At 51.0% G+C, this 13,069-nt stretch overlaps 1 protein-coding gene across 5 annotated transcripts in view; it reads right to left on the bottom strand.

Annotated features, from left to right (window-relative positions):
* The window catches only part of Wscd2 (WSC domain containing 2), an 81,731-nt gene that overhangs the window by 23,020 nt on the left and 45,642 nt on the right, over positions 1–13,069 (bottom strand). For all 5 annotated transcript variants that reach the window (XM_013119791.3, XM_040731257.1, XM_005078924.4 and 2 more), the window contains 2 exons: positions 6,111–6,225; positions 3,813–3,997 (listed from right to left, as the gene is read on the bottom strand). In XM_013119791.3, coding sequence (XP_012975245.1) covers positions 3,813–3,997; positions 6,111–6,225 — 300 coding nt within the window. The remainder of the gene's footprint in view (positions 1–3,812; positions 3,998–6,110; positions 6,226–13,069) is intronic.

The raw sequence follows: 13,069 nt of genomic DNA, 5'->3' as shown, positions 1-13,069 counted from the left end.
GTGACATCAGAAAGATGTGCCTGTCACACCTCCTGATGTACATCCAGACCGTCTCAGGTCTAGTTCTCTTTGCCTAGATTTTTCCCAGGTTCCTTGACAGTGTGTTTCGAATCTTGGTGCTTTTTCCTTCTCTACCAGAGAAAGTTATACCCATTGTTTGAGGCCCCCCACCAATTGTGCTCCCTTCGAGAGTGTCTTCCATTGAGCTATTTCTGCTGTCTATGCATCAGTTTCTACAAGTATGTGATGGAGACAGATGAGGAAGATTATTCCAAGAGGACACTCACTGAATCTGGATTGTGGCTCCTGGCTGAACACTGGCTTCTGGCTAATCTAGACTCTCTTGAGAAGAGTATTGCACTAGTGTCCCTTTGGTTCTTTCAGGCAGCCTCTGCAGTCTGCTGTGCTTAATCCCATGGCTGAACCAACCCAATTGGCATCCAACTGTCACCCCAGGATTGTGGCTTCCTTGGAAGAGAGGCTACACCTCCCACACTGCATCTACATAAAAGTGCACAGTGCCCTGCTTCAGCTTCTCCATATGCCATTTTGCTGGCTGCTGAGTGGGAGCCTAGTAGGCATCCGGCTGGACATCTGGTCAACCGCCTGTCTTCTTACCTACAACCCTTCCATTCTAGTCTCAAGGAAAGCAGCCTTGAGGCACGGGCTTTCCTTTAGTTCTCCAGTGGAAGGCTTCACACCTTGAATACCACACTTTGGTGGCCAGAGGATACAGAGAAATGGCCACATCTCTCTTTGGACACGACACAACACAAAGATGCTTTTCTCAGGCAGTATGGTGCCCCACACAGGCCACTTTTACTATCACAGAGATGGGCAGGCTGAGTGGGGAGGACACATCCCTGCCAGCTAGTCCTCCCTACATGTGCAAGGACCACTTCACAGAAGATGCTCACCATCTCTGTGTGTTATACATCTCATCCAATTGAGAAGCATTTGGTTTAATTGTCACACTAGAGACTGGGGGGCGGGATGTCCCAGATTATCTAGTTAGCAAGACCACAACCTAAATCTTTTCCACCCATCCCAGGTGCATCTGCAAGTGGCAGCAGCCTCTCTAAGGGACCACAACACTTTGAGGCCATCTCCAGATGTCAATGTGTCGCCATTTTAATGACTTGGTATCAGAGTATATGAAATCAATTGTGAGATTGGGGGATCTGCCACTTAGAACCTTGTTGCACCAATGGTCAGACCCAAGTCCACTGCACAGGTTTTCTTCAGTTAAGATTTCTCACCTCTGTGCTTTGACCGCTGGGTCTTCAGACATGAACTGAGGTGACTGAGGTGGATGGCACACCCAGTACATTTGTAAACCAGAGGCATGCTCAACCCTGGTAGCTGCAGGGCAGAACTTGCATGAGGCCACCAAAGTTCAGGTTCTCAAGCCCTATAGATAGTATCAAGTGATGGATTGTTAAAGAGATAGCCACAGAGAAGACACCCTGTCTCCACAGACAACTGGACATATCTGTGCATTTTTGCCTTTCTGTACCAAGGATGGGGCTATGGGTTAACAGACTGGAATAGCCTATGGGTACCTTAGGGATGTAGAACCCAGCTGGGCCTAGTAGCTTAGACCTATCATCCTAGCTGAGGTATCTGAGGCTGAGACAGTGGCTTCACCAGTTCAAGACTGCCTAGGCTACAGACTGAGTTTAAGGCTGAAGGTAGGGGGTGTAGAGAGCAGTTACCTAAGCATGTTTGAGATTCCGGGTTCCATCCCCTGGCACTGTAAAAGCCAAAACCAAAACCAGACAAAGTCACAGTAGTTTGAAAAAACTTCTCCATCATCTCAGTCATCTAACACTTGGCTGCCCAGGTGGTGCTGTGTGGGGAGGCTCTGGGGAGGTACAGCCATGCTTGAGGAAGTGTGTCACTGGGGGTGGACTTTGAGAGCATTTTTGTTGGTGTTTGTTTGCTTATTTCTTGAGATAGGGTCTCAGTCTGAAGTCCTGGCTGTTCTGGAACTCACCAGCTGAACTCAGAGATCTGCCTGCCTCTGCCTCCCCAGTGCTGGGATTAAAGATGTGAACTACCACACCCAGCCCTGGACTTTGAGAAGTCAAAGCCTCCTGCTTGCTCCCTGCTTCATGCTTGTGACTGAGGTGTGATCACTCAGTCTTCTGATCCTGGCTCCGTGTCATGATGGCTCTTCTCTTCCCGGAACCACAAACCCAAATAAACCCTTCCTTCTATATCCTGCCTCGGTCATAGTGTTTTACCACAGCAAGGGAAAAGTAACTCGTACAAGAATTATTCAGTTTAACAAGGTCTCCAGGGATATCAGGCATGCTGACATGGAGCCTGGCTGAAGAGCCCCAGAAGCCTGTGGCTGGCTACTTTTAGGTCCAATTGTCACAGGTGAAACTTGAGTTGAGAAAATGTCCCCACCACATTGGCCTGCGAGCAAGCCTGTGTTGCACTTTTGTTGACTGATAGCTGATGTGGGAGGGGCCTCACCCTGGGCTGATGATTCTGGGTGCTGTAAGAAGATGTTGATCAAGCCATGAGGACCAAGTCAGTAAGCCATGGCTTCTGCTTCAGTTCCTGTCTTGAGAACAGTCCTGACGTTTCTGGATGATGGACTGTGACGTGGAAGTGGGAGTGTAATTAACCCTTTCCTCCCCAACTCACTTTTTTTTGTCATGGCATTTATCATAGCAATAGAAACCCTGACTGAGATGAAGCCCTTGCGGGTTTCCCCCCCTGCCTGTGTGGGCCTTGGCAAAATTACTTCAATGCATTAACCCTCCATTCCCTTGCTGTAGACAGTGATGGTTGCCAGCGGCAACTCCTGGGAAAGGCTGTGGAGAGGAGACATGATACATCAGGGCTGACCTGAGCTTAGCACCTGGTTACCAGCAGACTCTTGACAAACAGCTAATAACCGAAACCCAACACTCCCTGCTCAGGAAGGGGCAGAGGGGCAATGGCCGAGGCAGAGATGTCTCCTGCCTCTCCTACTACCTTCTCTCCTTGGTTTGCAAACTGCAGGGTTTTCCAGCAAGACTCAAGCTGGGAACGCTAGCAAGCTGGGGGGGGCTCTCAGAAGTCTGCTGAGCTGGAGAAAGCCTCCCCCCTGCTCAGAGCTGGGACACTGAGATGGGTTTCTGGCCTCAGATGGAGGCAAGTAAAAGCAGTACCTCATGCTCGCTTTCCCTCCCTCCCTCCCTCCCTCCCTCCCTCCCTCCCTCCTTCTTTCCTTCTTCTGTTTTATTTTCTTGTCCTGGGGATTGAACCCAGGGACTTGTGCATGACAGGCAAATGCTCTACCACTGAGCTACAGCCCTAACACCCTCCCACCCCTTAGACTTGTTTTGAGACTGGTTCTCACTATGTTGTCCAGGCTGGCCTCAAACTTCCTCTGTACCCAGGCTGTCCTAGACTTGACATCATCCCCCACCAGCCTCCCCATAGGTCAGGCTTTCCTTGTGCCTATTTCTGAGGTCACTGTGGAGACATGAGCTAGTCCACACAAAGTGCTTAGACAAGGACAAAGGCTGCGTGCTCTTACAGTCTTGGCTACTACATTGTCAGGACAATTGTCTCAAAAGAGACAGGCCAAGTTCAGGTTCAGACTTGGGGGCAGAGGAGAACAGGGACACAGGAATGGTGAGTGACTGGCGTGAAGGCTGGGATGGGAGGTGAAGCCTATGGTGACTTTGGGGTGATGGGACCTCATAGAAGGTGCAGGGCAGACACTGGGGGTGAGACCATCAGGGCCCCTGGGGGAGTGGGCGGTGGAGGGCTAGTGTGCCACAGCAGAGGGGTGGGGCGAACTCACGTACACCTGCGGGCAGACTCCTGGGCCAGCTGTAGTCGGTAGACAGAGAGGCGGTTGACACCACCACACACGCTGCCTCGCTCTCCCTTGCAGTCCATGTCACACTCGGCTTCGCTCACGTTGGCCGCCTGGATCTTGTGGCCACAGTAGCACTCGGCACCGAACTCCAGCCCAGCATACAGGTAGCCCCTGGGGGAGGCTGGTGTCAGGCAGGGACAGCTGACAGTGAGACCCAGGGGAAAGGAGACTGAGTGGGAGAAACCCCAGGCCACAGGACCTGGGAGACTTTGGGGTACAGGAGATAGACAGAGTCTCCAGGAGGCCTGGAGGCCCAGGAGTGAGAGCACAGGAGACTTCAGAAAGGGGACCAAGGGGTTGGGGGGCAGGGAGCTTGGAGGAGAAACACATAGGTCAGAACTACTCCAAAGGGCAGGACAACCTGCTGGGGGTCACAGAGGTGGGGAGTCAGAGGTCCCGAGGCACTGGGGGTGGGGTGGGGAGAGACCTCTGGGAACACGGAAAACATTCTGAGGACACCCACCAGCCCTCCTTGCTGCCTGATGAGTTGTATCCCCACACTACTCCCCATGTCCATATTAACACTCACACTCATGTATAGCACACACGTTCACTCTGTACACACACACATGTACTTTCACACACACAGTCGCTTAAACACACTCATATTCATACATTCACAGATGCTCATACAAACTCAATCACACATTCATACACATATTCACACATACACATTCACTATGTGCGTATGCGCGCGCGCACACACACACACACACACTCACACACACACACATCACCACCTTGCCCCTCCCCTGGTCCTCTCTCACCACTACAGAACCCAACCTCTGCCTTCTAGGAAACATCACCCAAGGAGACACCTCATTGCCAGGTCCCCTGAAGAGCTCTGGGCAAGGGGAGGAGGCAGGGCACTTCTATCCCTTTGCCAAATTATAAAACCAGGCTCACATACCCAGCCAAGAAAAGAATTTCTTCCCTGAAAACAAAGCAAAACAAAATTCCAGGAGCTCTGAGGTTATGCTGGTTTTTTTCCTAGCTGTGGAATTCTTCCCTAAAAAGGACAGTCAGTGGATACCAGTCTAAACACATGGAAGGAGGCTGTGGCTGAGGATTCGGGGAAGGAGGAAGGGGGAGTCCTGCCAGCCCCCTGACCACTGTGCTCCCAGAGACAGTCTCCAGAGGCATGGGGCTCCTCAGAGGGCAGCCTGCAAAAACATGTCCCCAGAGGAGCTGTCGGTGACAAGGACTGTCTCCTGGAACCCTATTCAGCACTGAGCAGAAGGGCAGAACCGCCCGGATTTGTGCCTGCACATGCCCCGGTGACTTGGTGGCATTAGCCTGTCCACCTGCTCTTTCTGAGAGGCAAGACCAGCTGGCATGACTGAGCATCGTGGAACCTCACTCGCCTCCATGTCCCTGTCCCTCTGAGCCTGCTTCTCAGACATCCCCTGGGCCCCTCTCCTATAGTGGAGCCCACTGACAGAATCAACATCATAGGCTGTCTCTTATTTCAGAGACAGCCTGTAACTCAGAGCCAGAAGGGATGAAGTCTAAGGAGGAGGGCATTGTTCTAGAGAGGGCTTATATGCCAGCTGGGGAAGGGGCTTATATGCCAGCTGATCCCCTGACTTGGGAGAGCTGGAAGTTCACAAGGTGTTTGCAAACTGCTCTCTTAAAGTGGTGGAGTTTAAAACCAGGCATGATAGCACAGGCCTGCAATCCCAGTGACTCCAGAGCCCGAGGCAAGAAGATTGAAAAGACTTGAGATGACACAAACACCGTTTCTTAGAGACGGCCAAGTGTCAGAACTGTGCTCACCAAGGTAACCAGCTGGCCATGCATTCCATACCTTACAAGCCTGCTCCTCAGCACATTCCACACAGTTGCAGTCATACTCCCACAGACCACATTCATATATATATATATATATATATATATATATATATATATATATATCTTTGTGCATACACATGTATGTGTGCATGTATGTACATACATGTGCACAAGCATGTATATATGCATTTATAGAAGTGTGTACACACATGCCTATGTGCACACACATGCACATACACAAACACACATGCACACACACACATCAATCATAATTACAATCCTTTGTTTCTAGTTTCTATAGTTCCTTGTTCACTGTGCTCTGACATTTTCTCCACAGCAAGGCAAAGGACACCATGGAAGGAACCCTGGGTGAAAAGGGCTAGAAGGGACATATCTGGGGACTTGGGAGAGGTGGCGGGGTAGGGGTCACTACCGTTCAGCACAGTTGTCCTGGCAACGGAAGACTGTCATCTTTTTGTAGTCGAAAAAGGACACACCTCGAAGGGCCCGGCTCTGGGTGTCGTCCAGGTAGCAGCCGATGTACTTGGCTGTGGGGGAAGAGGAAGAGTGTGGATGAAACCAGAGGGGCTGCAGGAGGCGGCTACTGTGTGCCCGGCCTGTGTGGCTTTGCCAAGTGTGTATGTAATACCTGATTTCCTCCTCAGGGCACAAACGAGAGAAGGGAAATGCTGGTCTGTGGTTGATCAGGGCAGTGGGTACTAACGGGTGAGGATACAGACCCTGAAGACGGCAGGGCACAGGAGGGACTGCCCTCCCTGAGCCACAAACAAGTTCACTGGTGACACTGGTTCCTGGGGCCACACCTCTAGCCCAGAAGGAACCTCACTTCACCTGGGATAAGGCCTGTTTCAGTGGCATGGAAGTTCTGGAACCCTCCCCTGCTTCCACTGGCTGCCTCCAGCATCTCACTGCACTTGGATGGTTCAAGGCTCAGGTCTCACTTCACTCTGTTACTTCCAAGCTCTGGTCTATGGAGCTTAGGTGGGTTGACCTCCCCAAGGCCTTGTTTCCTTGTCCTGGGGAATGAAGCCACCAATCAGTCAGCTGGAGCGGAACGACTCATGAATGGTCCTATTGTATTGTCCTGCATGTGCTAGGTGCAAAGAAACCAGCTACTCACTGGTCAGAGTACAACACTTTACAGTTTATAACTGGAGGTCTTGGGTGAACACTTCCATCCCAGAGTCACTTCAAACGATATCCGAGAACCACCCAGTTGTTAACACTGTGAACACATCACCTTTCTTTATGTCAACCAGGAACTCACACGCAAAGACAGCACTTTACAGTTTGTGCAAAACCTCTTCTCGCTTTTCCCAACACCTGGGTACAGGCTACAGTAAGTGCTTTATACGCACAACTTACTGAATCCTCACCAAGGCTCTGAGAACATTATCTCTATTCTGTGGTCCAGAGAGGTTGTCATCTGCTCAGGGTATAGAGGAAGCTAGAGTTGGACACGCACAGCCTGGCTCCAGATCCCTCTTCTGGATGGTTGGGATGTGCCTGCACACTGGAAAGACCTAGTGTCCTCTCGTCCTGATGGAGGCCTGGAGAGCAGAGACTCAGAGCTCAGAGCTGGATGAAAATTCGCATGCAGGTCTACAGGACCCACACTGGCTTTTCCTGCCCCCTCCCTTGGGAAAGAAGGGCCCAGCCGGGGTCCAGGGAGTGACCAGGAAAACCTCAATGCCATTTGAGATCTCTCTGCCTAGGAGGCTGCCCACATTAAACGGGAAGGGATCCTCTGCCTGTCCTTGTATGGGGGCAGGGCTAGCAGGAGGACAGTCCTCCACCACATGAGATTGTTGCCAGCTCTGCTGAACACACCAGTCTCCATCCTGGCACCTTGGACCTCCTTCAAAGCACAGAGTGATGGGCTCTGCTGAGGACAGTCTAGCTTCAAAGGGAGTGCTGCTGCCCCAGGGCCCCCGTCCCCCGAGCCCATCACTAGTGACAACTCCGGAGGGTCCTGCCTTTGTTCTTTCTGGACATCCTAAACGTCTCCCATCTCAGACAGGATCTCGGCTGATAGGGCACTGTGGGCACAGGGCAGGGATGCCCACAGGTTTCATTATGGGCCTTCGCTTGTTTATTTCTGTTTCAGGTAAAACCCTGGGCCTCACACATACTTGGCCAGAACTCTTCCTTGGAGCCACGCTCTCAGACTTCTTGGCTTTTTGAAATTCAAATTTCACAAGCTTCTTGGGAACCCATTTTTTAAAAAAGTGTGTGTGTGGGGGGGGCGTGCGCAGATGCCTGCATAGCCAGAGGAGGGTTTGAATGCCCTGGAGTTACAGGAGGTTGTGAGCTGCCTGGTGCAGGTGCTGGGACCGATACTCATGCCCTATGCAAGGGCATTATATGCTCTTAATTGCTGAGCCATCTCTCCAACCCCTCTGGGATCCATTTTATAGACAGAGAAGTCCATCATCAGGACACTAACACTCTCTTGCCTCTGCCTCCTGAGTGCTGGAATTGCAGACAGATTGGTATCTCCTGCCTCCCTACAGGGGTTCCCTGACCCAATTAGGGTCGGTAGCACTGCCCACCCACCAGCCTCAAGATGGCATGGGGCCCACGCCCTGAATTCCTACAGATTAAAGCCAGCAGTGCTGCACCTGCCTTCCCTGGCTCATGACACTGGCATTGAGTAAGACTAGAGATGACAACGGCTGATACCAAGTTCAGTCTGTGCAGGGGGACGATAAATGGAGGGGGAGGACAATGGGGGCTGGGAGAGGGTAATGCAGGGAGGGGAGCAATGGGGGTGGGGAGGAAGGAGAGAGAATGAGGAAGGAGAGAATTAAGTGTTGAAGCCCAGGTGTCAGATCATTCTGCCCAGTGGCATGGCAGGACATACAGACACTCCCAGAACCCTGATGCTGAAGCTCATTAACTTGCTGAAGCCACCCACAAGGAAGGTCTCACACCAAAGCCCAGCCCAGGCTTGTCTCCTCCAAAGCTGCCACTTCTGGTCTACTGCCCTGAGGCTGGATCCCGGAGATTTCCCCACCCTCATACACCAGGTAGAGGGCCAGACAGTCAGGGTTGGAGCACATGTCCTCCTCCCCCAGATCAGGACTTTTAGTTTGAAAGGGTATGCTCATTATGGTGCAGGGGATGGAACCCAGGGCTTTGGGAACCCAGGGAGAGGTCTATCTGGACTATTGACTCTACCCGGCCCTCCCCAGACTAGCATTAAACTGAGATGTCCCGTATCTGTTGAAGGGGAACACTCGAATGCCTGTTTCCTTATCTGTCAACAGAAGGGAGACACCAGGTCCTCTGTGCTTTGAACACAGGCCTGCCACATACCATTACCCAGTCAGTGTCAGGATACACAATTGAATTACTTTCTTGCCTCTACTGGGCAGGATCCTGTGGCTTCTCTCCCCAGCCTATATGGTCCTAATCTCTGGAACATCACAGCACTACTAAGTCTGAGCTCATAACTTGTGACTGACAACTCCAGAACCCTCCTCAGCCTTTCCTGGGGCTTGTGTTCAAATTCTGCCATGGTGGCAGCATTCCCCAGAGGCAGGGGATTTCAGACATGTGAAACAGGGTCACAGACCACATGAAGGGGACTAAAGGCAAAGTCCACACAATCCATCAGAATCTCCAGAGACCCTTGAGATACCTGAAGGGCCTGGCTGGTAGAATCCAGCCCAGATTCCAGCAGGTGAGGACCCCCCCCCCGTCACACTGAACTCTCTTCTCTCTTCACACTTTCTCTTCTGCTCTCATTAATCTTTTCATGGGATTCTCCTCTCTCTGATGCAGGCCATCTGCTAAGAGGGTGGCTGAGCACACGCAGGTTGGCACACTTTTTTTCTGTACTGTTAGGAACAGGCTTCGGAGGTATCCTGCTGTGCCAGAGTCAGCCAGATCTGGATTTGTGGCGCCTAGCCACAGAGTTGGGCTCCCAGAGGACATCATTTCCCCACTTGACAAGTGGGATCAGAAATTCTGCCTGGAGTACCTTGAGGTGACCTGTGTCTTACACACAGCCCCTGCCCAAGAAGAGAGGCACCAGATTTTCAAGCCCAACACCTCAGAATATTGCCTTGTGACAGATGGTCACACTGCCCCTGAATTAGGTAAGGAGGTCAATTGGAGGGGGGTGGTCCCAAACCAACAGAGCTGATGACAAGAGGACACTGGACAGGGTGTGTGGCACCTGTGAATGGAATAAATGAGTGGAGATATGTGCATATGTAGTTACATAAACAATACATACTGCTTGACTGTGTGTATGTTCAGAGATATGTGCACATGTGTGTATATTTGTGTGTAGGGTGAACATTCATGTATGTGGGTGGTGATATCTTTCTTGTACAACTAAAGCCTGCCTGGGGGTCCCAAGAATGGAGCTTGCCACTAGCTAGCCATAGAGGTCTGGAGGTCCGTACAGACAGGTAGGAAGTGACGTTGCCGGGCAGAAACAGGATATAAGCAGGGACAAACAAGAAATCGATCTTCTCTGCAGAGATGCAGTTACAGGTCAGGCATTCTCTGGTAAGCCAAGACCACATGGAAATATATAGATTAGTAGTTATAGGTTAATAATTAAGACAGAGCTAGCCAATAAGAAACCCTAGTCACCAGCTAACAGCGTTATAATTACTATAGTATCCGGGTGCTTATTTTGGGCTGAGAAGGGCAGTGGAACCAGCCGGGACAAAGAACCCCATGTTACGCGCGCACGTGTGTGTATGTGTGTGTGTGTGTGTATGTGTGCACATGTGTAGGGGTGAACACTGCCATATGCATGTGCACATTGTAGCTAGCTTCAGGTGTTACTCATCAGGTGTCATCCACCTTGCTTTTTGAGGCAGGGTCCTTCACTGGCCAGGAACTCACCTAGTAGTAGGCTAGCCAGTGAGTTCCAGGGATCCCAGTGCTGGAATTGCAAGTGTGCACTGCAAGCCCAGCTTTTCTTCCATGAACTTTGGGTTCTCATGCTTGTATGCAGTTTACTAATGGGGCCCCCAGCTGGGTTATACAGCTTAAGGAAGAGCTGGCTGGGGGTGGTGGTGCACGTCTTTAATTCTAGCACTCGGGAGGCAGAGGCAGGCAGATCTCTGTGAGTTTGAAGCCAGCTTGGATTACAGAGCAATTTCCGGAACAGCTAAGCTGCTACACAGAGAAATTCTGTTTCAAAAAAGAAAAGAAAAGAAAAGAAAAGAAGAGATACTGTCATTCTATGGTTAGCAATAAAGGCTTTGGATTCAGAGAATTGGGATGCAGTCTGTTCTACCTTTTAGCTGCTGTGTGACATTGGGAAAGTAGTCTAACTTCTCTGATCCTCTGTAAAATGGGACTCAATAATTTCTACATGAAGTGATGCATAATCCCAGGAACTTGGGTTGACACTGTCTGTGTCTTCCACCAGAGGAGAAGGGGAGCAGGCTTCCCTGCTATTCCTGAACAGTTGTTCTGCATGCCCACATCCAGCAGGACCCTGACAGCTTGGGAGGGAACAAGGCTTCAGTGTTAGGCTGAGAAGCATTTCAATTTTGGTGGTGCAGATCTAAGGTGCTGAACTCCAAATAAATCCATCAAGAGATGGGCTTCATCTGTGTTTTCCTAATGACACCGCCTGCCGAGAGCCCAGAGCTTAGGGCTACCTTTCTAAACCCTTTCCTTCTCTCTTTGCATTTCATAAAATATGTATAAGCTCAATGTGCTGGGCTGTGCCCAGCATTCAGAAGAAGGCGCGAATGCTTTGGAAGTCAATCGACATTGTTTCAAACTTCAGTTATCCTGCAAACAACCTGTAACTAGGGGAAGCCATGGCTCTCTGAAATCAGTCTTACCGTGTGCAAAATTGACCAAAATGACCTCTAATTCATGGACTGGTGCTAGATAAATAAAGCAATGAATCAACACAACACTGTCCAGTCCACAGGGCAGCTACTAAGTGATATGCCGTCACAAACCAGAGGGTGTGTCAGGCATGCACATAGATCGCCCCGTTCTAAGCCATGAGCAGGAAACACCATTGAGCATGGCTCAGGTGCTCAATAAATGGCATAGCTACAGTCATAGCGGCCATCTGTTGGTCTCTCGGTAACCCACAGTGGTGGGGTTCCAGCATCCCTTGTGACCCAACACATGGATGAACTCCCTCATGTGCTCTGTAGTTATTTCTAAATGACTTTAGGCTCTGAGGCAGTGTGAGCACTGGGAATGCATGGGGAGAATTCTGCATATATTCCTTACAAATGCATTTTCCTTGGGTGTTTTTTGTTTGTGGTATGAACCCTCAGCCATGGAGAACTGACTGCATTTCACTAACACAACCCACAGGGACATCATCACACAGATCCACTGTCACAGGAGCTTCTGCATCACACCAAGCAGAAGGGACAGCATTCCAGAGGTGAAAAAAGCTGGAACTCAGAGGTTCCCTGGCAAAGGGAGAGCCACACATCCCTTTGCCCATTTGGTAACTCACTGGGTCACTGGGTGCAGTCAGGAGCCACAGCTGCACACCTGGCGCTGTCCCAGGTGCTGACTGGTTCAGCAGGCCAAGACTGGACTTGGGAGCAGAATGCAAAGACCAAGTTGTACAAGCAAAACACCATTGGATGGTGATGCACCTGACAGCAGAGTAAAGCTAGGGAGTGTGACTGTGACCAGGCATGGAGTAGAAATGGTTAGGACACTCTGGGAAGCGGCTGTGGGGGGTAGGGGCTGAGTGGCGACTACCAGGAAGGGAGCTATGCAGACATGTAGGCAGAGTCTATAGGCTGAAAGGGCAGAGATCCTGCGGCAAAGAGAGCATGGTGCTCAATGAACAGCAAGAAGGACAATGGGGTAGAGTGTGGGAGGAAACCTGAGAGCTTAAAGAGTAGACTGGCGAGGATGAGCTGACTGTCGAGACATGGGGGCTTTCAAAGCATCGGGTGGTGTTGGGAGTGGCCCGAGGCAGAGCTCGAATGGAGAATATGGAAAGAGGAGCAATTTCCCTAACAGACAAGTCTCTCATGTCTTGCCATGCTAAGACATGGCTGCTCCCAGAGTAGATCCCAGGGGCACTTTCTGAACATTGATTGCTAATGTCCAGTTCTGTCCTGGCTGTGTTGCCCTAGCCTGACCCATGTCCCACTGGATTCTCAGGACTGCCTGGAAGGGAGCCATTGTTAGGTCCATGTGACAGGCATGGAAACTGAGGCTTGGAAGGTCAAGCCATTGCCCAGGCCACACAGGTGCCTAAGGTGGGGTTGGAATCCTAGGCCAAGCTCCCTCCCCCCTCAGTCTATTCTGTCTCCTCACCACTCCGTGAGCTCTGGGCTCTCTCACTAGAGTCTCCCAGAGAACTCCAGAGCCAGGTTCAGGCTGGGACTGGGGCTGGGGCACCTG

Source organism: Mesocricetus auratus, unplaced genomic scaffold (genome assembly GCF_017639785.1).
Source record: "Mesocricetus auratus isolate SY011 unplaced genomic scaffold, BCM_Maur_2.0 Super-Scaffold_100025, whole genome shotgun sequence".
NCBI lineage: Eukaryota > Metazoa > Chordata > Mammalia > Rodentia > Cricetidae > Mesocricetus > Mesocricetus auratus.
Note: the sequence above shows the minus strand (reverse complement) of the source record. Positions and strands in the feature narration are given on the sequence as shown.